The 27,292-nt window shown below is 39.6% G+C and overlaps 3 protein-coding genes across 3 annotated transcripts; 2 read left to right on the forward strand and 1 right to left on the reverse strand.

The window, feature by feature from the left end:
• Positions 1–847: 847 nt before the first annotated feature.
• Positions 848–5,908, forward strand: snrpd1 (small nuclear ribonucleoprotein D1 polypeptide). Its single transcript, XM_023263031.3, has 4 exons — positions 848–982; positions 1,964–2,040; positions 3,550–3,741; positions 5,669–5,908. Exons 1-4 carry the CDS (start codon positions 969–971, stop codon positions 5,743–5,745), a joined length of 360 nt encoding a protein of 119 aa, XP_023118799.1. The 5' UTR covers positions 848–968; the 3' UTR covers positions 5,746–5,908.
• Positions 5,909–7,526: 1,618 nt separating this feature from the next.
• ggcta (gamma-glutamylcyclotransferase a) lies at positions 7,527–25,657 on the forward strand. Its single transcript, XM_023263030.3, has 4 exons — positions 7,527–7,773; positions 10,603–10,748; positions 11,318–11,450; positions 12,861–25,657. Exons 1-4 carry the CDS (start codon positions 7,654–7,656, stop codon positions 12,984–12,986), a joined length of 525 nt encoding a protein of 174 aa, XP_023118798.1. The 5' UTR covers positions 7,527–7,653; the 3' UTR covers positions 12,987–25,657.
• adnp2b (ADNP homeobox 2b) lies at positions 14,913–27,223 on the reverse strand. Its single transcript, XM_023263028.3, has 4 exons — positions 24,379–27,223; positions 23,129–23,250; positions 18,907–19,011; positions 14,913–18,776 (listed from the first exon to the last, which is right to left on the reverse strand). The coding sequence occupies exons 2-4, from the start codon at positions 23,234–23,236 to the stop codon at positions 16,041–16,043; spliced, it is 2,949 nt and encodes a 982-aa protein (XP_023118796.2). The 5' UTR covers positions 23,237–23,250; positions 24,379–27,223; the 3' UTR covers positions 14,913–16,040.
• Positions 27,224–27,292: the final 69 nt, after the last annotated feature.

Genomic DNA, 27,292 nt, shown 5'->3' on the forward strand with positions numbered 1-27,292 from the left:
TTGAGGAAACATTGTTTTATACAACACTTGCAATGAGGAAACACCATATGAGATAAAAACCAACAAAAAATCTAGATAAATAAAATGAAATAAAGTAAAACATCCATTTTTAAAAGCGAGATAGAGATAGAAATAGAAGTTGAAAATTATAAAAACAGAAAAACGAGAGATCAAAATTAAGTAATAAGCTGTACGTTAAATATACTAAAATATATAAATAAGTGAATAAATAGATAACTTTATTTGTATAGCACCTTTAAGACAGGCAGAATGACAAAAAAATGTACAGAATGGATAGCTAACTAACCCTCCTGTTGTTTTCATTTACCGGCACCAAAAAATATTGTTTCCTTGTCTGAAAAAAAACAAAAAATTCAGCAAGAAAATCCCCCAAATTTCTGAAAATTTGGAAAACCTTCAGGAAAAAATTCCAATAATTTCTTAAACGTTTCATTTTTAAAACAAAATTCCCCAAATTTGGCAAGAAAATCCTTGTAAATATTTTTTTAAAAATGAGTAAAAATCTTCCCAGAAAAATCCTATAAATATCTAAAATGATTACATATATATCAGTAAAACTTCTAATATTTTCTTTAAAGAAACATTTCTAACATTTTTTCCCACCAAAAAATGTTCAAAAAATTCCCAAAAATGTTGAAAATGTGGACATAAAAATATACTTTTTTTTCTCCACATTTTCAAACTTTGAAACCACCCGCAGGACGACACAAGGGTTAAAACCTGGTTAAAGGACGTTGACTTGATAAGAAAATAACTAAACCCTATTCCTTCTTCCACCGCCACGTGGCGCTGTTTTTCTCCTGTCCGCTTCTTCGCTGTTGTCGCCCTATTAATGACGTCGTATCTGCGCGACTCAAACGTACCTAGTACATCGGCGGCCTGTTTTCAGAGGATCGCTGCAATTTTTCTCTTCGGTGGAGGATTTCTCTCTACAGTCCATCACCATCATGAAACTAGTCAGGTGAGCGGCAGCGAGAAGTCACCGTTTACCGACTGCGTGAATATTAGATGATAAAATGGAGGCAGTGCGGCTGGATGGATGTAGATTTAAAGCGGAGTGGCGGGATGAGGCGGGAAGCGCTGCCGGGATGAATGGAGGCTATCCGGTGATACAATAACCCTCCGGGCTCCCAACTCTGATACAACCCAAAATATATACTCATATCTATATGTTAATGTAATTAATGCTGGCCGGGGTTAGTTACAGTTATTGTAGCATTTAAAAACAAGCTTTTATTACCGTATTAACACTACATGGATGCTAGTTTAGCTTCAGGCCCAGTTTCTGTTCAGCTCCTCTCTGCTAACTTGTTAACTTTCTTCTTAAAATTGAGCAACACCTGCAACGAGAAAGCTACGTGTGCATTTATGGTTCTTCTAGCTCTTAAATTGAGAGGGTTTGGCTTGTTTAGTTCGCTTCCTCAGAGTCCCTTTGTTGTGGTGCTGGATGCTACATAGCTAGTAGCTAACAGCAGTGCTGTACCTTAAACTGTTACCAGTTATTCTCATGTCTGTGAACTGTTGTCTACATTATAACCGGCCCAGTTGTTTTGCCTGCTGAAATTGCTTTTAGACGCCCTATTTATTTTATGTAATGTAGTTTTCCATTTGCTATAAAGTGCTAGGAGGCCCTACGTTGTGACTTAAATGTTAGTAATGCATTAAAGTGGCTTGATTTAATTCAGGAGGGTTACATTTTAACAACTGTAGCCCATATAATCTTGTCGATCATAGCCTTAACATTGGCAGCAATACTATAGTATTCCCTGTAATCACCCTAAATGCTTTGTCTGAGTGTGCCATTAACCGATAAACATTACTTTTTCTGTCAACTAGCAAACTTCAGACTAATCTCTTTGGTAAGTTGTGCGGGAGAAATGTGAAAAGTTGCATCCAGATGTTCATGTGCTCATGCTGAAATCTTGTTCATTGGTGCTTGCAGGTTTTTGATGAAGCTCAGCCATGAGACGGTTACCATCGAACTGAAAAATGGCACCCAGGTCCACGGCACCATCACAGGTAAGGACCGAGAGTTCATTCAGTTACAGAAATGCTGTATGATGAGTTTATTTGGCAGTTAATGTACTTTAATATCAAAGCTGTGAACTAAATCTGACCTTGATGGGGCTTATAATGCCCAGTGTTCATTCAAGATAATAGTCACTTTTGAAGGTTGCAGATTGTTGTGTTTTGTCCTGCTCTCTATCATGTGATGCTCCATTCATGCCTGAACTTATTCTGAGCTTCCACTCTAACCAGAGCACCTGAAGCCTGAACTACTTCTCTGTACATTTTTAGGGAATAAAAGTCTGCCAAGTCTTATATTTTTGGAAGAGTGGAGCTGTCCCAATAATTATAGCTGCAACTCACAATTGCTTTCAATTGTTTGGTCAAATAATCTGTTTGTTTAATCTGTCATTTTCTCAAATAATTGATCAATTTCTGTATCTACATGAAGTGTCAGAAAATGGACAAAAATGTAGATCAGTGTTTCTCAAAGCTCTAGATGAAGACGATGTTGTGTTTTGTACAGAAAGATACTCAGTTCAGTGTCATAGGGGAGCAAAGAAAGATCTTGAGTTCATCCTAAAACATTCCTTAAGCAAAGACTAGTCCCCTAATACATCTATTTACTCTACTTCAGTTCAATTTCTGTTAATCTTTCTAGTTTTTTGTATTAGTATACAGTCACTTTACACACAGACACTTTAGTCATTAATTTTAGAGCATTACATGGAAAAGCTCCACAATACATTTGTGATCTCTTTGTAGAATGCTTTACCGCGGTCCTTGCGTCTGGCTTATTCGGTCGACTCTTTTAAAAGTCAGCTGAAAACACTACTATTTAGACAAACTTTTGGTTGACTGAATGGTCAGTGACTGTATTTTAGTATCATGTCATGTGTATTTGTGTTGTTTTATATTGTCATTTTGCATTCTATTGTGAAGCACTTTGTGAATCTTTTCTGTGAAAAGTGCTATAGAAATAAAGTTTACTTACCTGACACACTGTGACACTTCACACAAACACTTTTTAGAAACTTACCTTTTGTACTTTATATTATTTGTTATTTCTGTTTTACTGCTAACCTCTATGTAATTGTGTATATTCCACTAACCTTTGTTTATTGTATTCTGGCAAAATAATTTCTTCTGGAATGATTAAAGTAGATTTTGTCTTATCTTTTTGATCTATCACAATAGTTTTTGATTAGTTTGATATTTGACAACTAATCAGTTTATCATTGGAATTGTACTTATATGTTGTCATACAGCTGAGCTTACAACGTATTTTTTAATGTACAGTTTCTGTTAGCTGAATAAGAATAAAACAGTAATCACTTTACTGTTTTACTACTGCAAGTCATTGTTGTCGCTGTCGTCACATAGTTGTGCTCGCTTAGCTGTCTTATTGTTATTCTCTGGTCTGATGCAGTTACTTCTGTCTTGAGTCAATTTCATGGTGGATAATAGGTGACGACTGTGTTCATTTTAAGGTTTTTCATCCTTTTTTTTCTGTTTTTGTAGGTGTTGATGTGAGCATGAACACCCACTTGAAGGCGGTGAAAATGACCCTGAAGAACAGGGAGCCCACTCAGCTGGAGTCTCTCAGCATCCGTGGCAACAACATCCGCTACTTTATCTTGCCGGACAGCCTCCCGTTGGACACCTTACTGGTGGACATCGAGCCAAAGATCAAGTCCAAGAAGAGAGAAGCAGGCGAGTGATATTTTTAAAATATGAGTATTATCCAATGTATGCTTTACTCGTATGTTGCTTTCTGTCGGGCTGTGCGGAATTATCGGTGAAAGGATTCAGGAACCTTTTTTGTGGTTGATCGTAAAGCATTTCAGATTATGGATATTGTTACATGTTAGTGCAGGTTGTACAGACTTTGACTGCTAGCAGCTTGTGATTACCATATTGCATTAGGGTATTCTTCTTGGTATTAATGTGTCCAATGAAGCATTTGTTTCATTGAGATGGAAACTAATTTAAAAGCCTTCACTGTAAATACAGTTCATTGCTAAATGTATTTTAAGTTTGTGAAAAAAATCTTTAACCCAAAAATTGTCACCTTAGGTCTTTGGGTGTTTTATCACGTCTGAAAACTTTATTTCATCCATTTAATCTCTCTGCTCCCTGATATTCCTCAAGCTATTTGGTTTGCAGAACTGGTCTGGAGTCAGAAATTATCAACATTTTTGAGCCAAGACAGTAATGTGATAAGTGCAGTTATTCTGTCATTTGGTCAGCAAGATTACACAAGAATTTAGTAGACAGCTTGAGCTTGGATATGGGAACAACCGGTTTAAATTTAGGTAAACATTGTGTGATAGAGCATTGTCCTTGGTGGAGGATGTGATCTCTGAGTGTCCTTCTAGGTTTTCCAATGTTTTTATCTAAATAGGGCAATGTAGGTCGTTGTATTATATTTATTTTTATCACATGCTGCTGAATGGAAAGTTGTGGAGGGTGTTGTGCTATTGTTGTACTGCTATGTCACTGTTATAGGGACAACAATGAAGAAGCATGCTTTTGTTTTTTACAGTATGGCAGTAATCTGATGGGCAGCACATGGTTGAGAGCAGCATTTTCGGCGATAATGCAGGATTTTGATGACAGTTGACTTTATTCCTGATTCTGTATCCACAAACATGCGACTATGTTTTGTTGTTAGAACAATGCAAGAGGTCACAGCAACCTACATGCAAGATGATACAAAAATTAATGAACGAACATTTTTTTCTGACACAACACTCAACATATTATTTGTGTGTGTCATTAGTGTGAGTGTGACTGTACTATACTGAGAGGCCAACATGGACAACAGGCTAGAAACAAGTGGAGAGTGATTTATAAGGGCATGATGCCAAACTAGTTGATCTATAATAGCTGTGTAATGACTCTGCCATTCATTCATTTCTTCTTAATGTTGTCCTGTAATTCATTTATTCCTCTCACCTTGGTAGTAATATAAATTGCATTTATTGAGCAGCACAGAGTGTTACATCTTCCTGCCATAATACCTTACATTGTTTCAGTTTCCAGCATTGAGGTGATGGGGATGTGCGTTGCTCTTCTTTTATTAAGTTTTATTGGGATTGTCATTGAAAGCAGCAAGCTGAAAACATCCTGTCTCTCTATGAGGAAGACAAATGTTACATTAAAATAACATTGTTATATATGTATGTCAAATCTGGGGAAGTTTAATTCAGTTCAGAATCAGAAAAGCCTTTATTGCCAAGCAAGTACACACAAGGAATTTGACTTGGAGTGTAGAGTTGCAGTACCTAGCAACAACAGACAGTCAACGAATACATATACAAATCTAAATCTGAGAAATTCTAAATAAAAACTGCTAGAAGTATAAGAAGTACTATGTAAAGTAAGTGTACACAAAGTACTGTGTAAAAAAAAAAAGACATTTCCTTAGACCATGGTTATAAATTAGAATACAAGTTAAATGAATTGCAGTACTGCACATTGTTATTAAGGTATTGCACTGTAAAGGTATCACACATGAGGTTGAATAGTGTACATGTATTGAATATTGCACTGGACTAAATGTTTAATCATCCTCACCTCCATTCTTTGCTGCTCAACCTGCTGCTGAGTGTTTGACTGTTCATGTGTCTCCTCTCAGTGGCTGGACGGGGCCGAGGCAGAGGACGAGGGCGTGGCAGAGGAAGGGGACGAGGACGAGGTGGTCCAAGGAGATGATCACACAGCTGTACAGCTGTTTCTCATCACCTCACTGTTTGTACAGGATTTTTTTTTCTTTTGCTCAGAGGAAACGATTTGTGAATTTCTGTGTCCTTATGTGTTATTGTTTTTTTCCTTATTTTGTACATTAAAATGCTCCTTTTTAAGGGGATAAACTTGCCTTGGTGCATTACTGCAGCTTTGATGACTCTGTTTCAGTTTCATTTTATTTTCATACATCGTTTTAAAACGAGGTTAAATAGTGGTCAGAGGATATTTCTATGCAAAGAAAATGTCCTTGCATGGAAATGTCCTCTGACCAGCGAGAGCCAATTATTAGTTCCAAATAATCTCTGAGTTCGGTTCATAAAGTATGTTTTCTTCCAGAAGATTTTCTCAACAAATGCTATGTTCTCAATCATCCAAAGTTGTTTAAATCAATCCAACTGGACTTTAAGAAGGTTCCTTGAAGACGTTTCACCTCTCATCCAAGAGGCTTCTTCAGTTCTGGTGGTGGTTGATGTTGCCTCAGCTTATAACCTCTGTGAGGTGTAGTCAGTGTTATTCACATTCCGACGACCATTGCCAAGGCCCACCTGGCTCCTCAACGATGGTCGTTGGGAGCCAGGGAGTGACAAAGGGGGTCATTGAAATGCTTGTTTCACCGAGCCCTTGTATGCTAATGGTGGTCATTAGCATGAGTCATTCTGCTGAGTAGTTCTTTTGGGGAGTTTTGAAAGGAACTGATTGTAAATCGGTGAAAGATGATGGCGCAGGACACCCCCCCCCCCCTTTTTTTTTTCAGAGATGGCTTCTCCACTTTGACATGGATGGCTTCTTTCACACCTCTCTCAAACCATCTGTCCTCCCTGTCCAAAATCTGAACATTGGTGTCCTGAAATGACTGTCCCTCTTTCTTGAGGTTAAGGAAGACCGCTGAATCCTGTCCTGAGGAATTGGCTCTTCTGTGTTGAGGCATTCGCTTGTTAAGTGGCTGTTTGGTTTCCCCTATGTAGAGATCTGAGCATTCCTCGCTGCATTTAACTGCATACACCAGGTTGCTCTTCTGACTGTGTGGTGTGGGGTCCTGTAAAACACTTGTATGTGCAAAATGTTAGAAGCTTGCCTTGCTTTGCCTTGAACATACAAGTGTTTTACAAAATGCATTAACTTTTTTTAAATGAATAAATAAGTGACTAAAAGTATTAATACCTTTAGTAAAAGTGCAAAGACGTTTAAATCCGAATTTATAGAATATGTAAAAGTGGTACATTAATTGAAAGTGGATGAAAGAACAGTCCTTAGCGTAGTTTTAAAATAACTACATTTGAGGTTGACCTAGTTACTGGAAATTGGAGAAGCATCTAAGATTGTGAAAACTTTATTTTTTAATTTATTAATCGTAATTATTTAGTTCATACTGATATTTTTAATTATTTGGGGGGGACTTGGATAACTTTAAAAAGAAGCTTTAGTTCACTTTTTTATGACAGTATATTAAAAATTATTTTATTTTTCAAAAAAAGAGGCAAGGTGTTAGATTTCTATCCTTTATTAGATATTTGTGTTCACTCAGACTGTTACTGTTAGCTTAGCATTTGAACCGGAAATACTTGAAAGCGACGTTTAACCGTCTGATAAATGATAAAAATAAAACATAGCCGCAGCCTCTATGTATGTCCACGATTTCTTTATATGATAATTACTCTAAACAGGGTGTTAAATGAATATTTTTACATTTTAATTGCGAAAGGTGTGTTTTTTTTTATCATTTTAATAGAGGTGTTGCTAGCATAGCCGTCACCCTCCTGACCGTTGGTGCTCCTACTATTCGGTCCGTCTCTGCTCGGCGACGGGACGAAGTCAGCCTCCGTTCCCGGTAAATAGCTAGTTCAGGTCGTGCCGGTAATAATACCAAGAGGAAAGATGTCCGCTGCTGCTGCCACCGGTCGCTTCATGTATTTCGCATTTGGAAGCAACTTGTTGAGGGAGCGACTGCAGCTGGCGAACCCCTCAGCGACTTTCTGCACCACGGGACGGCTGAAGGTCCGTATAGAAACCCAACCTGTGACAGATAAAGCGCGTTCATGTCGTGTGGAAATTACCAAAAACACCAGTGGTTTAGCTACATTTTGGTGCTGTATCCGATAGCAACCCTAATATTCAGCTTCGGATGTTTGTAAAATATGTGTGACGCATGTGTGATTACTAATAATTAATTTCCTGTGTTGATTTTTTGCTAATTTGTCCCGTGAACGCTTTCAGTTTGAGAGTGTTCACGACAGGACATGAACGCAGCATCGCCCCAGGCTTGATGTGCGTTTAAACGGACAGTGAGGAAAACATTCAGCATGGGCGTAGATTTTACCTGAATATTGAGGGGCAGCAATGTTAAACACTTAATTTCCTGCTTCCTGCATTTCTGATTATGTTTCATGCACTAGTTTGTGCCTCTCTGCATCAATGCATGGTGGAAATGTGAAGGAAACACAATGTAGAGGAAGGTATCGTGAAAATTCTAAATATATCATCAGTTGTAAGAGCAGCATGCAATCCTGACAATTAATTCATCATCTGTAGATCAACGATTGGCATGTCATAACACACGTATACTCTTCTGTGTTTTTGGAGGGTGTAACTTTTTTTAAATGGTGCATGTGGCAACTTTAGTGATAAATGAATTGATTTTAATTAGTTTGGTAAACCTTGGACTTTAATAACTCATGATAAAATGTGACACCTGTGTTTGATATGCTGAAAAAAAAGACCCGCCCTTTTGAAGGCTTTGTTGTGTCAATGAGTAATGTCAGAGTCCCTGAATAGAGAGAAGCTCATTTTAACTTTACTTCCTGGTTTTATTGTAACAGTTTTTCATAATACATTGGATGAATACATGTCCTAAATACTGAGGGGAACATCACCCCTGAAATCTTCATCTGTGGCATTTAGTGTGTTGTTAAAGCTGCAAAGATTACTACCTAGTTATCTTAGGAAAGGCTACCAAACCATTACTATTTGTTTCATAGACCTTGTATAATATCTGTAGTAAATTTCACAACAATCCTTTCAAACGATGCACAAAAGCAAAAAATGTCAACCATATGATGGTACCAGAGAAAACCCCAGGAGATCAATCACCAACTGTCTTTACATGGCCATGAATCGTACTCATTTCTAACTGACTTGACATAGTCTTGATTAACTTACCTTGAATAGTGCAAATAATTTAGCCAGCTGCTGTTCTAAACAGGTGTGCAACAGCTCTTATTTTAGGTGAAGAAATCAGCAAACAAGAGTGCTGCAATCCATCTGTTTTTAAAATCCATTTTTCTCTCAAAAAGACCTTTTTATCCTGTCAGAAAATACAGTTTTTAACTGTGCTCTAATTAAAATGCCACTCTCTGTGTTGTCAGAATCACCAGTTTTATATGCATTCAAAATTTCCTACAAGGCTGCTTTTTACAAAATAAAAAAACACCCTAAATGCAGGTCTTTATACAGTCAGATATACTACTTTTTAGTGTGCTAGAGCACAGTAAGATGTAATCAAATTCAGTTTTTTAGTCTGTCAAAAGGTGCTCTTCACAGTGTTGTCATTAAAACACTGCTTTTTACGCAGCCAAAAACATCTAAAATGCAGTTTTATATACAGTCAAAAACAAAGGCTTTCACAGTGTTTTTGTGTTCATCAATGAGCCTTTCTTTTTGTTCTACATAGCCAATAAGTTCAGAAGCTGTGTGACCAATCAGTGAAGAGCAAAGCCAAACCAAAGCAATGTTTCGATGAAAAGTGCCTGGCATTGCTGAGCTGTATAGATAGATAGATAGATAGATAGATAGATAGATAGATAGATAGATAGATAGATAGATAGATAGATAGATAGATAGATAGATAGATAGATAGATAGATAGATAGATAGATAGATAGATAGATAGATAGATAGATAGATAGATAGATAGATAGATTATAAACAAAACACTTCTAATTTTAAAATCTATAGAAATATTAATTGTATTAAAACTCAATAAACAGTATTTACACCTTTCAAGGCACCGTGATTTAAAATGATTTAAATGGTTTAAAGTGATTTTGACAGGTAGTACGAAAACAGTGTTTGGAAACTAAAACTACTAATTGTTTGTTCAGTGATTTTTTTTTTACTGGCACATTCAAGCAGTGATGATTTATTGCACTGTTGGTTTTCTGTACTAATAGTAGTATCCAAGCATCTCCACAGCTGTTCTAGTGACAACATGTGGCTTGTATTAACACGAGTATTTCCAGTTTATTCATTTTTACAGTAACAATGATGAAATATGTGAATGGCTGTAATGGAAAGCTGTAAAGGAAAGCTTTTGTGCGGCAGTAGGACGAAATTTTTACACAAAGTCACTATTGTGCTCTGTAGTGACCTTCATGGAGTTTGATGAGCAGCCTAGAAGAACAAACCACATACATATGTACCTGCTGTTAAGCTAATATGCTGTAATATGCTGTGTCACGTGAAGCATTATTATTTTTTGTGATTAACGCATCCCTCTTCTCAGTCCTGAGTGGATTTAGAGCAGAGTTAGTACTACTTTAGGACATAGAGATCATATAGAAAACAAGTGTTCCTGTACCACCTCCTCAGATGAAGCAGCTGCAACAACAGAGCCAGAGTTTAGCGAGTGCAGCCGTGCTGTTATGACCAACAGGCTCACTGGGGACTCTGCTGAACCCACAAACAGCACCGCTCATTACATCACAGGAACATAAAAGACATTTTGTTAGACAGACACAATGCCTCATCACTGCTGGGTGTTTTGTCCTGCCAGCCATCACCACCTCCTGTCTGTGTGTGTGTCTGTATGTGTTTGTGTATGCATGTACAGGACTATGTGCTGAACTTTGGCCTGTGGGAGAGACATGTGGACAATGCGTGGCACGGCGGAGTGGCCACCATCGAGTTCTGTCCAGGCGCAGAAGTGTGGGGCGTGATCTGGACACTGAGCAACGAAAACCTCACGAGCCTGGACAAGTGAGACGCACGCACAAAAACACACATTCTAGTTTAGACGGTTAATATGTAATTGCGGGACTTTTTGTAACATAATTGACAGGTATCGTAGTTGACATTTTTGCCGTTTTCAGGCCTAAAATCAACATGGCCGCCTACATGGCCAACTTAGTTGAAAGTGATTTCTCAGACTCAGATAAAATTCATTTTCCATATAAAATGTGATATATTGCCAAAAAAGAAATATCTGTCATGATTATCTCAACTTAATAAAAAGACCACAATCAAAACTATTTTTGAATAATCTCATTTTATTATTGTTTAGCTAATTAGAAGGTGGTTGTTATTAAATTCGTACAGTTATTTAGTTGACATTTTAGTGATATCCAGTCATTTTTTATTAATAACTAATTATGGAATTTGTAAAGACATGATCATAATGAACATAAAAAACTTTTTTTTTTTTACTTTTAAAAAAAATGTATGCGATATATCCCATAGACTTCAAAAGTCCCTCAATTCTATATTGACCCTAGAAGTTAATGTGTCTAGTTTTAACACACGCAGTGGACTTTTTTCTGTGTCTTTAGCCAGGAAGGAGTGAGTCAGGGAAAGTACTCTCCCCTGGAGGTCTTAGTGGAAACGAATGAAGGACTGATGCTCTGCAGGACGTATCAGATGAACAACTTCCACGCCTGTCCTCCCTCTCCTCAGTACAAACAGGTGTGAGGCTTGTAAACATACACCAGTCCTGAGAGAATACATTCCACTTAAAAGTCCAACATTGTGCCTCTTTTCAGTAAATTAATCCAAATCTCATATGTCCCCACAGTGAGTCTTTCAGTTTTTCAAGTTTCTTGATTTAACCATTTTTGTATAACTCCTGGTTTTAGGCTGTTTTAAATGTGCTGTTTTGCTCTGAAACCAATGAGCTGCTGTTGTTCCCGCCTCCTTCAGTAAGAACATGCTGTCTGTGACTGTGATTGACAGTTTGGGCTGGATGACTATTGGTTAGTTAGGTGTTACACAGGAATGACAATTGAAGTAGAACCACAGTTTTCTTAGGAAAACCAGATAGGAGAGCATTATAACAATCAATCTGACATGTAATTCAAGCATATATTAGTGAATGGTTGCAGTCTGGTGGTATTTTTTAAAATGTAAAATGCCATCTTGGTTATTTTTTAATGTGGGGCTCAAAACTGAGTCCTGAATCCAAGATAACGTCTAGATTTTTTAATTGCTGAGATGGTTTCGATGTTTGTGCTTGTAGTTATGGAGTAAGCTACAAAACCAGACAAAATACAAAGTCTGAGTTGAAATCCAGTTGTTCAAATGTGTTAATCTCCTCTCTGAAGAATATTGCTGATTGTTGTGCCTTGGATCATTATTTTTTCCAGTTTACCTACATTCATGATCCATTTCTGTCTACCTAAACTGAACTGCATTTTAGTACCAATGACCACAACCTCAGTTTTGTTCCAGTTGCATATAGAAAGGTCTCTGCCATCCATGAGCTAATATCTAAAATATAGTTAAAAAGGGGCCTTGACTGGCCTGGGGTCATCAGCTGTGTGTCGTCAGCATAACTATGGAAGCTGAAGCTGTGCCTCCTGATGATATTTCCAAGCAGGAACATGGAGAGATTTAGAAAATGGAGGAACTAAAATAGAACCCTGATGAATACCACAATTCAGTTTATAGCTTTTGAACGAGCAACCTCCATGCTTGCTAAAAATGTTCTACTAGTGACATAGAGAACCAGAGCAACCAGTCAGTCTAGATAGATAGATAGATAGATAGATAGATAGATAGATAGATAGATAGATAGATAGATACTTTACTAATCTATCTAGTCTAGAAGTACAGAGTGGTCTATGGTGTCGAAGGCAGCACTTATGTCCAGTAGTATGTACAAGTAGAATGTCTTGATATCTCAAAAGCTTTTATTGTACACCTCTATGGTTACAATCACCACAAAACACAATTCATTAGGACTTTCACCATTTGGGACCTTTAAGCCATGAAACTGTCTGCAGTGACTGACACATTAAAAGTCACTTGTTAACTAAACCAATGTTGTTGTGTCTAATCAGGACATTAATTGTTGTGTTTTATTGTTTTTCCTGTCAGGTGGTGTGCCTGGGTGCAGAGCAGAATGGCCTCCCAGACGAGTACCTGAAGAGGCTGGAGGCCATTGAAACCAACACCTACAGCGGCCCCTCAATCCTCGATCAGATCAAATCAGTCATGAAGTAGACGTTACATTTTAATTTCTGGGTCTTGAACTTGAAATTGACGAAAACATATTAGTTGTTCTGATAACATGAAGAACAGGACAAAGTAGAGAATCGCTAATGAGCTGGACATGTGGTGACAAAGAAGTTTGATCAAAAAAAAAAATCTCAACGTCCTCAGCTTAGTAGAATTTAGGGCTTCAACTGCATCTCTGCCTTCTCTATTACCTTAATCATGCTACAGTGCCATGCAGATGTTTCTGTTACTGAGAATAACTAAGCATGTAAAAGATGCCCTCATTTCCAGATGGCACAAACTTACAAATGCCATGTTTCTGAAATATTTTAAGGAGCTTTTATTTACCCATTTTATAGTTTCAAAATGATAACAACGAAAAGGGCCCAAAGCACACATTCATCCTACATGGTCAGTACTCAGCAGTAGCTCCGGTGGAAGTATCGCAGCTTGTATAAACTCTTTTTGTCTAGTCATTTACAGCTTGTTTGGCAGATTTATTCTCATTTCTCTTGCAAGAATGAGCAAAAATGCGCCAAACAAGCACTCCTCCTCCTGGTTCTGTGAGATTCTGGGCTGTCTTGCGTGTTTTGAGTTAAAGCCACAGATTTTTCAAGACATTTGTGTTGATTTCTGGGGACTGTGAAAACTATTGCCAAGTCTTAAGGTGGTTATTGCAGATTCTGAGTTGTGTTTGGATTATTACCCTGATCGCGTTGTTTGCTTCCAGAGTTTGCTGCTGTTTTAACTAAATTCTTTATCAACTCTACGAAGTCTTCGGATACTTCACTCGTTTTTCTCCATATAAAGCTTTGCTCATTGCAGCCAAAAGTTCTATTTCAGCACCAGGACTTTTTACAAAATACATCAGGCTTCTTTAGATGCTCATTTGCAAAACAAGACAGGTTTTCCTTAGTGAAGCAGGTGTTGCTGCACAGCTGTCTGATAAATCTTCCTGTGTTTTGATTTGCCTTTCTAGTAATCATACAAGCAATTCTCTCTGAAAGTTTTCTTAGCCTCCTGACTTCATCTGGACCTTCACTCATCTGATCAGCTGCCATTTCTTGATTACATTATGAACCGAGGAAGCAGCTACACGAAAAGCTTCTTCTTGTAGCGTTCTCCTGCTTTTTGGGCATCAATTATTTTAATTTTTAGAGTGCTCTTGGGATACTGTTGCTTTGAAATGCTGATCGTGAACAAACCAGCTAATTAGGGGTGACACCTTTGTAGAAGTTATCCAAGAGCCTGAACCTCTTTGGATGCATTAAAATGTGCGTGGTTCTTATTTTTTTCCACTTTAGAATTGTGCAAGATAAAATATAGCACTAAACATGTTTAAACTGTGCTTCCTATTTGTGGCAGTTGGAGATCAGTTCAATTTTCTACTCACATCGCTGTTCACAGAGACATTTTGACTTTCACGTCGCTTTATATGTAATTTCAATGATAGTTAAATGATGACAATATGTAATAGTGATGATGAAGACAGTGAGGTGAGGTTAACAGAAAACCTATTAAGTGGACTTTGTGGTGAGATCTTTTGCAAACTAACTTTGTTCTTGTAGACCGACAGTCAGTTCTGAAGCAGAGCTGGCACCACTGTGTGGCCAGAACTTGATAATACATGCATTTAATAATGAGACGTTTGGCTGGGCCCAACACCTTGTCTTAATTATTACCAAGTAATGAAACTCTGTTGACAAATGTATTTAATTTACAGATGTGCCAGGCAGAAAAAATGTTTAGCTGCAGTATTTCTCAGGGGAATATTAAACGCCGATGACACACTCAAGATTATACACTTGCCAGCCTTTTATTGCACATAATCCATTGCCTTTATTCAATATGTTCTGTTTGGCGGATTGAGGAGAAGAGTGGAGAACGAGTTTCCAGTTGCAAATGAAAGAAAAATACCTTGGGATGCTTAAACATAGCTTAATTGAAAATGAAATTTTTATTATAAAATGAAAATAAAAATTAACCATTTATGTAAAAGGATACCACTTTATTTTATACAACACAGTGGCCTTGGACAGAATGATATTTATTTGTGACCTCTCCCAACATTTCTCATACTCTAGGAATTATAGAAAATACAAGTATAGTACAAAAAACAGCTGTCAGGAGAACAGAAGCTAAGTGGGGAACACCCAGTATCATGTTTTATGTTTTCGTTGAGTCTCTACGTAAATTTCCACGTCTATGCAAATATGTCGACTCCACAATGGCACAAATTATAATTTCATCTGACAACGAAACAAAAGCTCATGCAAGCAACGTGGTCAACAAGGAGTTCTTTAACTGTGGGAATTTATCGATCGGACAACTCAAACATTTTTACATTCTTTAGGATTTGGCTTGAAAACTGCACGATGAACATTCCTCTCAATATCTCAAAGGGCTGCGGGAGTTGGTGAAAGAGAAACAAAGACAAAAAATAATCTCCTTAAAAATGTAAAAATGTGGAGGGGAAAGTGGTGCGAATGATCCCAAAGGTGAAACAAAACATGACAAATTAAAGCAAGGAGCTGTTCAAATCTGTGAAGGAAAGCTTTGACATAATAAAATGAACTTAATAACATTGTTTTCACTACAAAATAAAATACAACTTTGTACAAACAGGCTTAAATAAAGGGTGTAAAAAGCAGCTACTAGGGGCGCATCAGTATTAAAGTTGAAGTCTGTAGCCATTGTTGGATGAGAGACTGTATAGAGCGAAATACTTGCATCATACTAATTCAGACAATACATCTGTGTATTCATCATCATGTTCCAAAGGAGCATCAACAACAAGGCTTAGCATTAATGTGGAAATTAGGATGTAGACCACTGCAACCTACTGAAGTCAGATGAAGCACTAATAATGAAGGCTACATTAACAAACTGCCTCAGTTACAGGTGAACTTTAAGGAAATACATCATTGTTTAAGATGTGTCATGAACTTCTCTAATGTCTGTCAACAGAAAAGGCCATCACTGTTTTTTTTAGTCTGTTTTTTAATCATACATTTGTATTATTTGCTGTTTTCAGGTTCCAGTTTCACACATTTTTTTAACTCACTCCATCGGCTCCACCTGTTCCTCCTCTGCAGCTTTATCATTTCCACTTTCATCCATCGGCTCAGGTCCATCCTCACTGTTTTCCATCTGCTCCGTTTCATCGTCGTCCGGCAGCTCGGCAGTATCTGGGGGCTGCGGCTCAGGGATGATTAGGTTGTGCTTAACTTTGTTCAGTTCAGTCATGTTGAAGCCGAGCAGAACTGCAGTCGTGTTCCTCTTGAGACTCCTCATGCACTTGCTGCGCTTCTTGCTGAACAGCGCTGCCAGCTCTGCTTTGGTGAGCGACAGCCTCCTGCACAGCTCGTCGGTCTCGGCTTTGGTCGCGTAGGGATTCACGTTGAAGTATTTCGATATGAAGTCTCTGCGCTCTTCGCCGCAGCGCCGCTCCACCGCCGTCGGCTCCAGCATCAGCTTCACCGAGGGGTCGCTCTGAATCTCGGCCTCCGGTGGAGGCAGCAACTTTTCCTGCTCCCGCTTCCTGCGCATGGCGGCCCTTTGTTCTCGCTCCCGTTTGTTGGCCTCCATGACCTCCCTCCATGCAGCCTCCAGCCTCTTCTTAGACTGCATCTCTGCTTCTGTTTCTAGAGGCTGCGGAGGGCGTGCAGCAGAAATCACACGAGCTGGAGTTAAAGTCTGTTTCATAGTCAGCCCCTGTGGCACTTGCAGAAAATAGAGTCCGGATGCCTGACTGAGCTGCTGAGCTACTCGTGGTGGATGTTGTGGTACAACTGTAGGTGGTTTGGGGGGCGGTGGTGGTTTCGGTGAACACCGGCATCGCTGAATGTGGAGCATCACAGCCTGCTGGGTGACCTTTCCTGTGTAAACACCGTTGCAGTATATGCACTTGAAAGCCTCCGTCTTGAGGATGGCATGAATGGTGGGTGCTACGTAGTGCTTCTGCTTCAGGTGCTGCAGGTGTTCAGATTCGTGCTGAAACTTTTCGTCACAGAAGGGACAGTACGCACTGTTGATCTTTACAGGAGCTGGACAGATTTCTGGCTGGCTGCTGGGCTGCAACTTAAAGAAGATCAGATCGAGGGAATTTGTGACCAAGGCGAGATTGACCTCCGTGTCTCCTAGGACCTCTTTGGGTGCAGTGGTGTGGACATCAAAGTAAGGGAACAGGATCCCTCCAACACCTTTAGAATAAACCCTGTATTTCTGCCTCAGGAAATCACAGTAGGCTTTGCTTGTGGGATTGTGCTGCTTTACATGCTCTGCAAGCTGTTTGATTGAAAAGAACAAAGCTGAGCAGTATAAGCAATTCAGGCCGTGCAGCAGGTGTTGGAAGACGCTCTTTTCTGAGAGTAAAATTTTGCATGTTAAACATTTGACAGTTTTGTCAGGCATTTTCTTCAGGAATGCTGCTCGTGCCGCCACACTTTCTGACTTTGATGTAGCGGATTTAGTCTGGTGTGCGACCTCTGTATGCATGTCAAAGACACTGGAAGGGAAAAGTTCATTACAGAGGGGACATGTAATCCATTTCTTAGTTTGTGGCAAGGTGTTGCTTTGTTGCTCAGCAGTCTTATGAGGGGTACTTGTGCTCTGAGAACCAGGCATCGCTACTTGCAGCGGAGCAAAAGTGTACGTGGGCATGCCGTTCACTTTGTTGCCAGTCGGGATCAGGTGACTCAGCAGAGACTGTGAAGTCAGCATTGTACCTTGCAGGGCCGTTTGGTTTGTTGATGCATTTTTTGCAGCCACAGCAGGCTTAGGTACAGTCCCAGTTTGAGCTGCCACGTTGGCCTGCAGTCCTGATGGAAGAAGGATTTGCTGCGGTTTTGGAGTCAGTTGTGGTGGAGGAGCAGCAGGAGCTAAAGTCACTGGTGCCTGTTTCAGTGACACGTTGGACACTGTGGGAAGCTGGACCATAGACGGCCCTTGGGGCAAAGCACTTCGGAGGGCTATCGTGGCACCAGGCTGGAGCAAACCTTTAGCCTCAGCGCTAGCTAGCTGCACTAGCGCTGATGCTTGAGGAGGCAGAAAAGCCTGGTTACTTCCAGGGGCACAGATCAGAGTAGTACTGTTTGTAGTTCCTTGTAGCTGCTGTAACGTCAGTACAGTCCCAGCGGGTTGGCCGTTACTCGGTAAGACCAACGGCTTACTGTTGAACGTTTGAGGTTGCTGTGGTTTTGGAGCGATACTTGGAAATGTCACAAACAAGCCATTCCCATTAGGTGTCGGTTTAATGGTGTAGTTCTTGTTCTCATAAATCAAACTCTGCACTTGTGTGCTGACCGAATAGTGCGTCGGCTCAACCAGCATGTGATGCAACATTTGGTCTAGGTTTCCAGTGTTCACCTTACACACCTTGCAGCAGTAGACCTTTACAGATGAACTCCCCTGCAGGTGTAATCTGTAACCGATGTACTGCTCTGCCAAACTGTCCAGGTGCTTGAGGATGATGTGCTTCTTCATTGTAAAGACAGAAGACGTCGGAAATCCACATCTTCGGCACTGATACCTCTCGTTTCCACGGTGGGTCGTTAAAGACCCTTCCCTTGACAGCTGTATGTGAGTGTTTGGCACGGGGAGTTTGGCGTGGAAGAACAGCATGTGCTTCTTGACAACCTTTGGGTGGCCGATGAAGAGGCACTGAGTGCAGGGCGCCAGCGCACAGAACGTCTGGACGTAAGCGTGGCAGCGAGACACATGGCTCCGGAAGTTGTAGATGTTTTGTGAAGAATACTTGCACAGGTTACAGCACAGAGATCGAGACCGATAAGGCCACTGTGGAGAGAGACAAAAATTATTTTAGACAAACAAGCTAAAATTAAAGTGTGCACAGATTTGTAACTAACAGCAACAGATGGTGACATTTTTAATTATTTAACAAAAACACTAATGTGTGTTAATTCACCTTCTTATGCAGTCTGCCATTGTATCCATCTGTGAAGTCAACCCACTCAGTTTCCTGAAAGGCCTCTTCTTCTTCAGAGCTTTTCTCAGAGCTTTCATTGAGAGTCTGCACAGTGAAGAATACACAAACAAATATTTGTCATAAGTAACAGCAAACACTTTCATTCAAAGACCTACATTCAAGGTGTTTTTTAAAGTAAATAAGGATTAGCATAATTGTGTTTGCATTTGCCAGTTTGTTAGCTACATCTAGCTAATATAATACAGTCCTGCAATACATCCTTCCTCGATGAAGGTTATAATGTTTCGTTTTTGTTTAAGCAGTATGTATGTTTAGGGATTTTTTTGCAGTCTAAATAAAACAAATTAAGTTTGGTAGTAAAGCATGTAATTTGTCCAAACAAACTAAGCACTGCTGCTGTCAGTAGAGCATCTGTTTACCACCTTGTTGCTCTGGGTATGTGATCTGGGTAAAATACTCTGTTACATGTTGTTATATTATATTATCAATATGTCATATTGATGGAAAAATCCTGTAATTCAACACGGCCATAAAGCAGTCCTGATCTGTAACAGTTAACAGGTGACGCTATAGTGCCCAACCCTACCTGTTGCTATAACAACCTCCCTCAAAAAAAAACAAACAAAAAAAAACCACATAACCCAGAAGAGCTTTCTCTCAGTGTAACCATCATGATATCAAATTCAAGCATGTTTTTAAAACAATCAGTTTTTCTTTTTATTTCAAACAGTAAAAACTAAATTCTCTTATCATTTATTCATTTATACTCTGTGAGGCTGCCATTCGATCTGATACGGTGTTGACTGAATTTACTGTTTTATTAATATGGTACATGACTTTCTGAAACCTTTTTTGAAATGAAATTCATTAGTTCATTAACTCAGTTCTGTCTACTGTAAAAATTGGCAAAGCACACAGAGAAAACACAGCAGTTGAGGTCAGAGGTTTCCGGGTCCAGAGCTGACTATAAAATATGATGGTCAAAATGCTAGTATACTATCATAGAAAAAAATTATTAGACCACCCTTGTTTTCTTCAATTTCTTGCTCAATTTAACGCCTAGTACAACTAAACGTACATTTGGACAAACAAATTGTGTTGTATTTTCTGTCACATGATCCACACAGGAGTTAGTACTTGATTGCATAACCATTGTTTCTGATGACTGCAGCCATGCGTCTCTTCATGATCTCCACCAGCTTCTGACATTGTTCTGCTGTCACAGCAGCCCATTCCTGTTGCACAAATTCTAACTAATTTACTTTGTTTTTGGGCTTGTGGTTTTCCATTTTGCGTTTGGTGATTTTCCACAGGTTTTCAATTGGATTTAGATCTGGTGATTGAGCAGCCAAGGCGTGGTTCCAATGTTCTGGTTCTCCATCCAGGCTTTAACTGACTTTGCCATGTGCCAAGGGGCATTGTTTTGTTGGAAAATCCAGTCATTGGAGGCAGGAGTTTTCCAGCTGATGGAAGAAGACTGTTTTCAAGAGTAGCCCTGTGCATGACCTGGTTCATTGGCCCTGTTCCACCCAGACTGAAACTACCCCAGATGGTCACTGATCCACCCCCATGTTTTACTGTAGGGGCAGACAGTCTGGTTTGTAGCTTCTCCAGGCTTCCTCCTAACCAGTACATTGGCTGGAGTGGACATCAACTGAAAACTGGATTCATCACTAAAGAGAACCTTAGCCCAATCATCAACAGTCCAATCCTTGTGATCCCTAGCAAAGAGTAACCAGGCTTTCCTCTGCCTTTCATTGATGAAGAGCTTCTTCCTGTTCTGTGTGACTTCAGACCAGCTTCAAGAAGTCAGTTTCCAACTGTCCTTGCCAAACAAGTCACATTTCTCTACAGTGTTCACTCATTTTTAAGGTCCCTGGAGGTCTGACGACAATTCCTGACACAGGAACAGATGAGTGACGGTCATCTCATAGGGTGGACAGACGCTTCCTGCCGCAACAGCTAGCCATTTGGTAGTACCATGTTGGGCTTGTTTTTTCTTGGTCTAATGAACGGCTGTCTTGGAGATCTTCAGTTTTTTCACTACCTGTCTCTCACTCATGCTAATTTCCAGCAGTGCTAAGATGGCTGCCTTTGTGGCTTCACATAATTCTTTTGTTTTAGGCATTATGTGAGAGCAGACAACTTCTGAGTTGTGCTAAGGCTTGAATGTCAGCAGGAAACCACTCTAGGCTTTTGCATGTGCAGTGCTGCTTATGACATGAAATATCCTCTTATACACCCTGATAATACAATTAGGCTTAATCATGTCAAATAGGACATAAAGTATTATGCATTTTTTGTCGTGTTCATTGTATTCTGCAGGTAATATACCTTTAGTGGAACCAGGCATTAAAATGAACAAGAAATTGAAGAAAACAAGGGTGGTCTAATAATTTTTTCCATGACTGTAGTTGACATCATGTCGGCCATGTTTGATGTTTGAATTTTTAACTGCACTTACACTTGCTTGACACTCGGTGGTCTTTTTTATAGTTCACTGAAGCAGCTGATATGCAGCATCTCAGTCAATGAATGTATGAAGCGTGGCTTGAAAATAATCACACTGATGCTGTAATTTAATTTACTTAAATGGTTGAAAGTTTTAGTGGTTGTATACGCTTGTCCATTAATCATTGTATATTGTTATGGACTTGGAAAGCTCACAGCCTGACTCTCAGATCAGGCTCAATCCGCAGCACCTGTGAGATGGAGCTCGGCTGTGTGCTGTTGCCAATCAGCTGGATGGGGATATAAGGAGGGATCACCCAACTGCTCTGTTGGTTGTGGGTAGGTGATCTGGAAGGTTTGACACCATCAGTCGGCCTGCTTCTGGAAACCTAAGTGTCTTTGTGTTGTGTCAGTGTACAGAACCCAGCACTTCTTTGCTTTTGTTTTGGGGAATGCTTTCCTTTTAAGGGGTCTTAGTTTTTGTTTGTTTTACCACCTTTGGTAGATTTACTGGGGGATAGTGGTATTTAACCATACACTATCCTCTTTTAGACCACAGAACCCCGTTTTCCGTTTATTGTTTGTGCAGTTTTTGTTAATTTCCCCCGCAAACAACCTTGGTTCATTTAGTTTGTCTGAGACAAGAGGGGGTGAAACGTAACAATGTGATGTGGTTTGCACATGCATGGTTCAACTTACATAAGCCCAGTCGCATTGTTTAGCAGCCACACCTCATACAAGAAAGTAGCTTTGGATTAGCTGACTTGCTTTGTGTTTAAGTGACATATGAAAACTAAAATTAATTCTCTGGTGTTAACAGATTGGGTGACAGTAGGTCTGTGAAACCTTCTAAGGAACTTTCCAATTACTGTGTAAGGTGTCAGATTCTTCTCATTATCATTGCATCCTTAAGCATAGAGCAGGAACTCTTAAACAGAAACACAATTAACATAAATCACCATGAACAGCAGAGTCCCAACTTGAGCTTTTTTGAAAAATCCTATCACACACAAATAACAGAGAAAATACCTAATTCACACTGTAAGTCTATCTGACCCTCAGACTGCACTCAAATTTGGCACAAACCAGATATTTCTTTTGGCTTATTTGTGCTATAGATCTGCATTTGCCATCACAGTGTGAACAGCCCAAATCACATGGACTCTTCTGACTTGTGCCACTTCCATATGCGCTCCTGTTTTTTGTTGCTGTTTTTTGCAATGCATCCTCAATCTGAGCAGTCATGTTGGAATTCACATAGCTTCTATGTCACCCTTGATCAACATTCGTCATAATTCTGCACTAGAGGGAGTCACTCAGAGAACATAAAAGTGAAAAAAGGCTGCGCAGACAGCAGCTGTCAAGCATGCTAACCTTGAAGTCGCTGCCGAATTGATATCAATCAAGCTGATGGCAGCTGACAACTAGCTGTGGCTTCATCTGATTGCCAAAGTGGGTGAATGGACACATTCAGGATTCCACCTGATTGGCCTAATATTCACTGAGCGTGCATGCATGTAACTAAGTTGTTTTTTCCTTGTTCATTGCATTTCATTGCAGTCTTTTGCCATGTGCTTATTGTGCTTGACACTGGAATCTGATACTGGCTACATTTAAAGAGTAATGTGAACAGTCAAACAAAAGATTACTTAAATTCAATTTAAAAAATGGATCTAAGCAATTAAAATCCGAATTTAGCACCAATCCTTGCAGTTAGACACATGCACGATCATGCTACACGATAACATACCTTCAGCAGGTTCTGACAGTCTTCCAGGCCGATCTCGCCTAGGATGCTCTTCACCGCTTTCCGTGCCTTTCTGATCTTCTCAATATTTAAAACTGGGGCTTGATACATGATTCCTCACCAGCCTGATGTAGGAAAACAAGTTTGGATTTGTTATGTAGCACAAAGTATACAACTATCTGTAGCCTACTTATCTAGATTACGTTAAATTGTGCATCAATGTGGTGTCTAGGCCTAAATAATGCATCGATTGCAAATCAAATCATTTTTAACAATGCAAATTGCAAATGCTCCAATTAAAGAAACATTATACAGCAAGTCCTCTGCAGGGTTGACACAGTTGGGTGAATAATTTAACAAATTCCTGTCTGCCTCCTTGTTTGACAGTCATGCTTTTGATGGTGTCTCATGTAGTAAAATGCCATCACATTCTTTAAATCCACTGCATAGTGAATACATAAAAAAATTAGGAAAATATAATTGTAGTCTTTAAAAAGTAGAAATTACACATTTCCCCCTAAATTGTAAGCCTTAATTATGTCACAACATTTACTGTCAAATTCTAGAGAGTAACCATTAATTAATTTTTAAAAAAATATTATTTTTATTGATTACATACACTGGTGAAGCAAGCATAAAATAACACAGACAGAATAACAAAGATCAACACAATCAATAAAGTTAGATCAGCGTCTCCGTCAACCATGCAGCAGGAACATCAACATCACTTTATAATATAATGGTAGAATGCAAAAAGCACAAAAAACGCACATGAAAACTGCTTAATGCAACTTGTTATAACGATGTAGATAACTATTCAGCTGCAGCATAAACATATCATGCACATCATCATTATGTATTTACTAATACCTCGCTAAAAATGTCACAGGGTGAAAGTCTTGCATGCATGCTTGAACATGGATATTATGTGTGAACACGCGTTGTGCTAAAACAAAAACACAACAGCTACTGTGCAACAGCTGATTTCACTGCATATAAATACCAGCCAGTCACTGACGGGTAGCACGGTTATTTTCAGTCAGATAAAAGTGTGGGATTTAGATCACCTGCAAACTAAAAGCTGCTCCCTCATACAACTGTCACCATGCTAACAGCACAGTGTGCGTGTCTGCCTCATTCTAGACGTTAAACCGCCTCTGGTAGCACGCTGACAGCAACAAGCCGGGTCACTGAGCCGGCGACCGCGCATCTCCCTACTTGAGGATGCCCACAGCCTCCTCGCACATATTTACCTCGTCCAATTTTCAGCGTAGATTAACGTTAGTCGTCGCTGTGCCTCCTCCGGCAGAGCTAACGTCTCCACTTCCACCGGCCCGCAACTGTGTGTGTCGGTGAGCTGCGTCTGCTGCCGGCGCGGCGCACACACTCACCCGAGCCGCATCCTCCGTCCGCACACACCGGCGCACGAAGACCGTAGTCAGATATGAAAGGTGATATTTTGCGAACGCACCCCCGAGATAAGTTATTTTTGGTCCCGCTTTTGTCCCTTTCTTCCCCTATTGAGGAAAAAATGGCGCTCAAGTTCAGGATCTGACGTAGCCGCCTGATTTGCATACAGCACAAACTGACCAATGGGAGGCTTGTCATCCTAAAAACTTAATAACTTTTTATTCGCTCATTAAGACAACCAGCGTGGTTCCGGAGTGTCCAGGTGGTGCAGTTTGTGATCCACTTTCTGAATTTCATGTAATACCTGAGTTATTAAGTGGATTTTTTTCATTCTGCAACAAATAGCTAGGTAGGGGGCGTGGCTAGTAGGACCCCAACTGGCTGTCACGTGGTACATGACTAAGCCTAACCAATAGGCTGTCGAGAAAATGAGCTAAATGGGTGGTCCTTGAGCTGTGACGTCACATCATGCAACTTTTTTTAGCCAATTATATTGAACCACCATTTTTGTTAGCAGAAGAGGAGAAATTGATAGGTTGCATGAGTTTTGGTTAGCATAGCATAAAATAGTAGGAGATTTTAATATACTTAGCATTTCCAAAAAACCAAAATGACTAGCTACCATCGCATAGCATTCTATACCGATTGCGAAACTTTATTTTAAATTTTTATGTGTAGTGACACCTACTTGTGAAAGTCGATTACTTTTTTTTTTTTTTTTTTTTTTACATTTTAAGTTTGGCCTTCCCAGCTAACAGTTTGCAAGCATGTTAATTAGCGCACAAGTTGAGCACATGGCTAGCCACTTGTCTAATTTGGGCCTACCAGTTAACCTTTACAAAGGTCAGGTTGTCTGCAGACAAATCGACAATTTACTCAAGTCCACAGCTCCTTCATTGTGGACTTGTGACCTACAACTTCCTGTGTTAGCAGTCTATGTTACCATTTTTAATGAATGAATCATTTAATTAGCTTAACACAGGACCACAAGCCAAATGTCTGTATATTCCTTCATCAAAATCAATTGTTGCTGTAAACAGTCATGTCAAATCTCAACTGGACCATTGTGGCAAGATGCGTGTTTGGATGATGTAACGACCTAATTAAAATTTTAACAAATGAGGTCACATTTGCCCTGGTGATCTTTAGTCTGGCAATGCCTAACTAGGATGATTTCACTTTCCTGGCAAACACAGGGGCAACACAGAGTGCCACATAAGTGTCAGATGATGGCTGTACTGCAGTGGATTATACTGCAGTATTTCTTACTGAGGCAGAGCAGCCAAATCTCAAACGGCTGAGGGACAACCGAGTTAGATGACGTCATCTCTGAAACCAAATTAGTGAAGACAAATACAAGGACTCTTTCACTTTTGTCAGATCAATACAAGGTGATTCAGGTAGACTAACCAGAGATCCACCCATCAGAATCCACCACCCAGAGTTCATTCATACTTGTTTAGTCAAAGTGTTTCCTCAAGCATTTCACATCTATTGCCTGTGTGGTAACCTTGTAATCAAAAAGCCTTTTTTTTTGTTTGTCTGCTGTGTTGTGTGTGCAGGAGGGTGCATGCTTCCCCTTGCAGACTAATCAGCTTTTAAAAAATTATTATCAGAATCGTCGGTATCATGTCCATTTCATCAACATGCACTCTAAACCCAAAGGAAAGCACTATACAAGAATGCACCGCCGATCTATTCATCTTTTAATCTAATTAACATGCAGTCATCACTTCTAATGAACCCCTCAGACGCATGAGACACTTGAAAGGAGCGGTAATGGCCCCTCTTAGATAAATACACCCTACAGATGTTGCCGTTTCTTACATTCAACATCTAGAAAATGTTTCTGCAGCTGTAATTCATTTCGAAGCAAATCTCTTGGAAGGAAATCAATGGCAACGCTTTAAACACACGACGGTGGGGGCTCTGCAATGGAAAGAACTGTCAGCTACAGTGTTCAGTACTAGAAATACATGATTATCAATACTGCATTATGTTCTAGACATTCAACCAAGGATCTTAATGAGAGTCACTTAGAACAGACACAGATGGGAGCTGAGTATCTTGTTCAGGGACACACTGACAGGACATGTAAGGTGATTTCCACATTGTATTGGGAATTACCAAATTTTCCCTTTTACTCCCTGGACAGCTGGAAACCCTCGTCTCCTGCTCTGAATTTCTAAATTCCTTTAATGGGTGAATTTAAAGACGGTTAGAAAAATGCTACAGGACAACGTACTTAAACGGATGCTGTAATGGGCATTGGCAGGCTGGGGAAAGACCGTACTATAACGACTAGGCTCTTTAATAATTAAACTGTCAGTGAAGTGTTAAGCACATATTATATTTGTCAGCAAAGCCCTTGAGCATGGCAGTTTTCATTACAACAAAGCAGCTGATTTCACTAATTAACAGCCCCTTCTCTGGCTTAAAATGTAAACGACAGCCTGAACCCTTTGTCTTTTAGGACATATTTAGTGGAAACCTCAAAATAAATCTCAAATATGTTTCTTTGGATGTCAGTTTAGCACACAATTGATGGTTGTACAGTATAAATATATATATTGTGAGTTTAGGCTGTAAAGCTGTGCTATCCTGTTACATATGTGGAAATTCACAGCCTTCAGCTTGTGTTCTCAGGACACTAGAGAAACATTATTATCAATGGATATCCAACACTACCAGTGTACTTTAAGGACTAATTCCTTAATTCTCTATCCACTATTGGATTCCGCTGGTCTACAGTAATGA

This window comes from Amphiprion ocellaris, chromosome 15 (assembly GCF_022539595.1).
Source record: "Amphiprion ocellaris isolate individual 3 ecotype Okinawa chromosome 15, ASM2253959v1, whole genome shotgun sequence".
Lineage (NCBI taxonomy): Eukaryota > Metazoa > Chordata > Actinopteri > Pomacentridae > Amphiprion > Amphiprion ocellaris.

Bases quoted from the DNA above. Each gene is read 5' to 3' on its own strand.
- snrpd1 (XM_023263031.3), top strand. The intron at 2,041-3,549 runs GTAAGGACCGAG...CTGTTTTTGTAG, and splicing joins GGTCCACGGCACCATCACAG to GTGTTGATGTGAGCATGAAC. The intron at 3,742-5,668 runs GCGAGTGATATT...GTCTCCTCTCAG, and splicing joins GTCCAAGAAGAGAGAAGCAG to TGGCTGGACGGGGCCGAGGC.
- ggcta (XM_023263030.3), top strand. From the start codon at position 7,654: ATGTCCGCTGCTGCTGCCACCGGTCGCTTCATGTATTTCGCATTTGGA. The intron at 7,774-10,602 runs GTCCGTATAGAA...ATGCATGTACAG, and splicing joins GCACCACGGGACGGCTGAAG to GACTATGTGCTGAACTTTGG. The intron at 11,451-12,860 runs GTGTGAGGCTTG...TTTTCCTGTCAG, and splicing joins CCTCTCCTCAGTACAAACAG to GTGGTGTGCCTGGGTGCAGA.
- adnp2b (XM_023263028.3), bottom strand. From the start codon at position 23,236: ATGTATCAAGCCCCAGTTTTAAATATTGAGAAGATCAGAAAGGCACGG. The intron at 19,012-23,128 runs GTATGTTATCGT...TTCACTGTGCAG, and splicing joins ACTGTCAGAACCTGCTGAAG to ACTCTCAATGAAAGCTCTGA. The intron at 18,777-18,906 runs GTGAATTAACAC...CTCTCTCCACAG, and splicing joins ATGGCAGACTGCATAAGAAG to TGGCCTTATCGGTCTCGATC.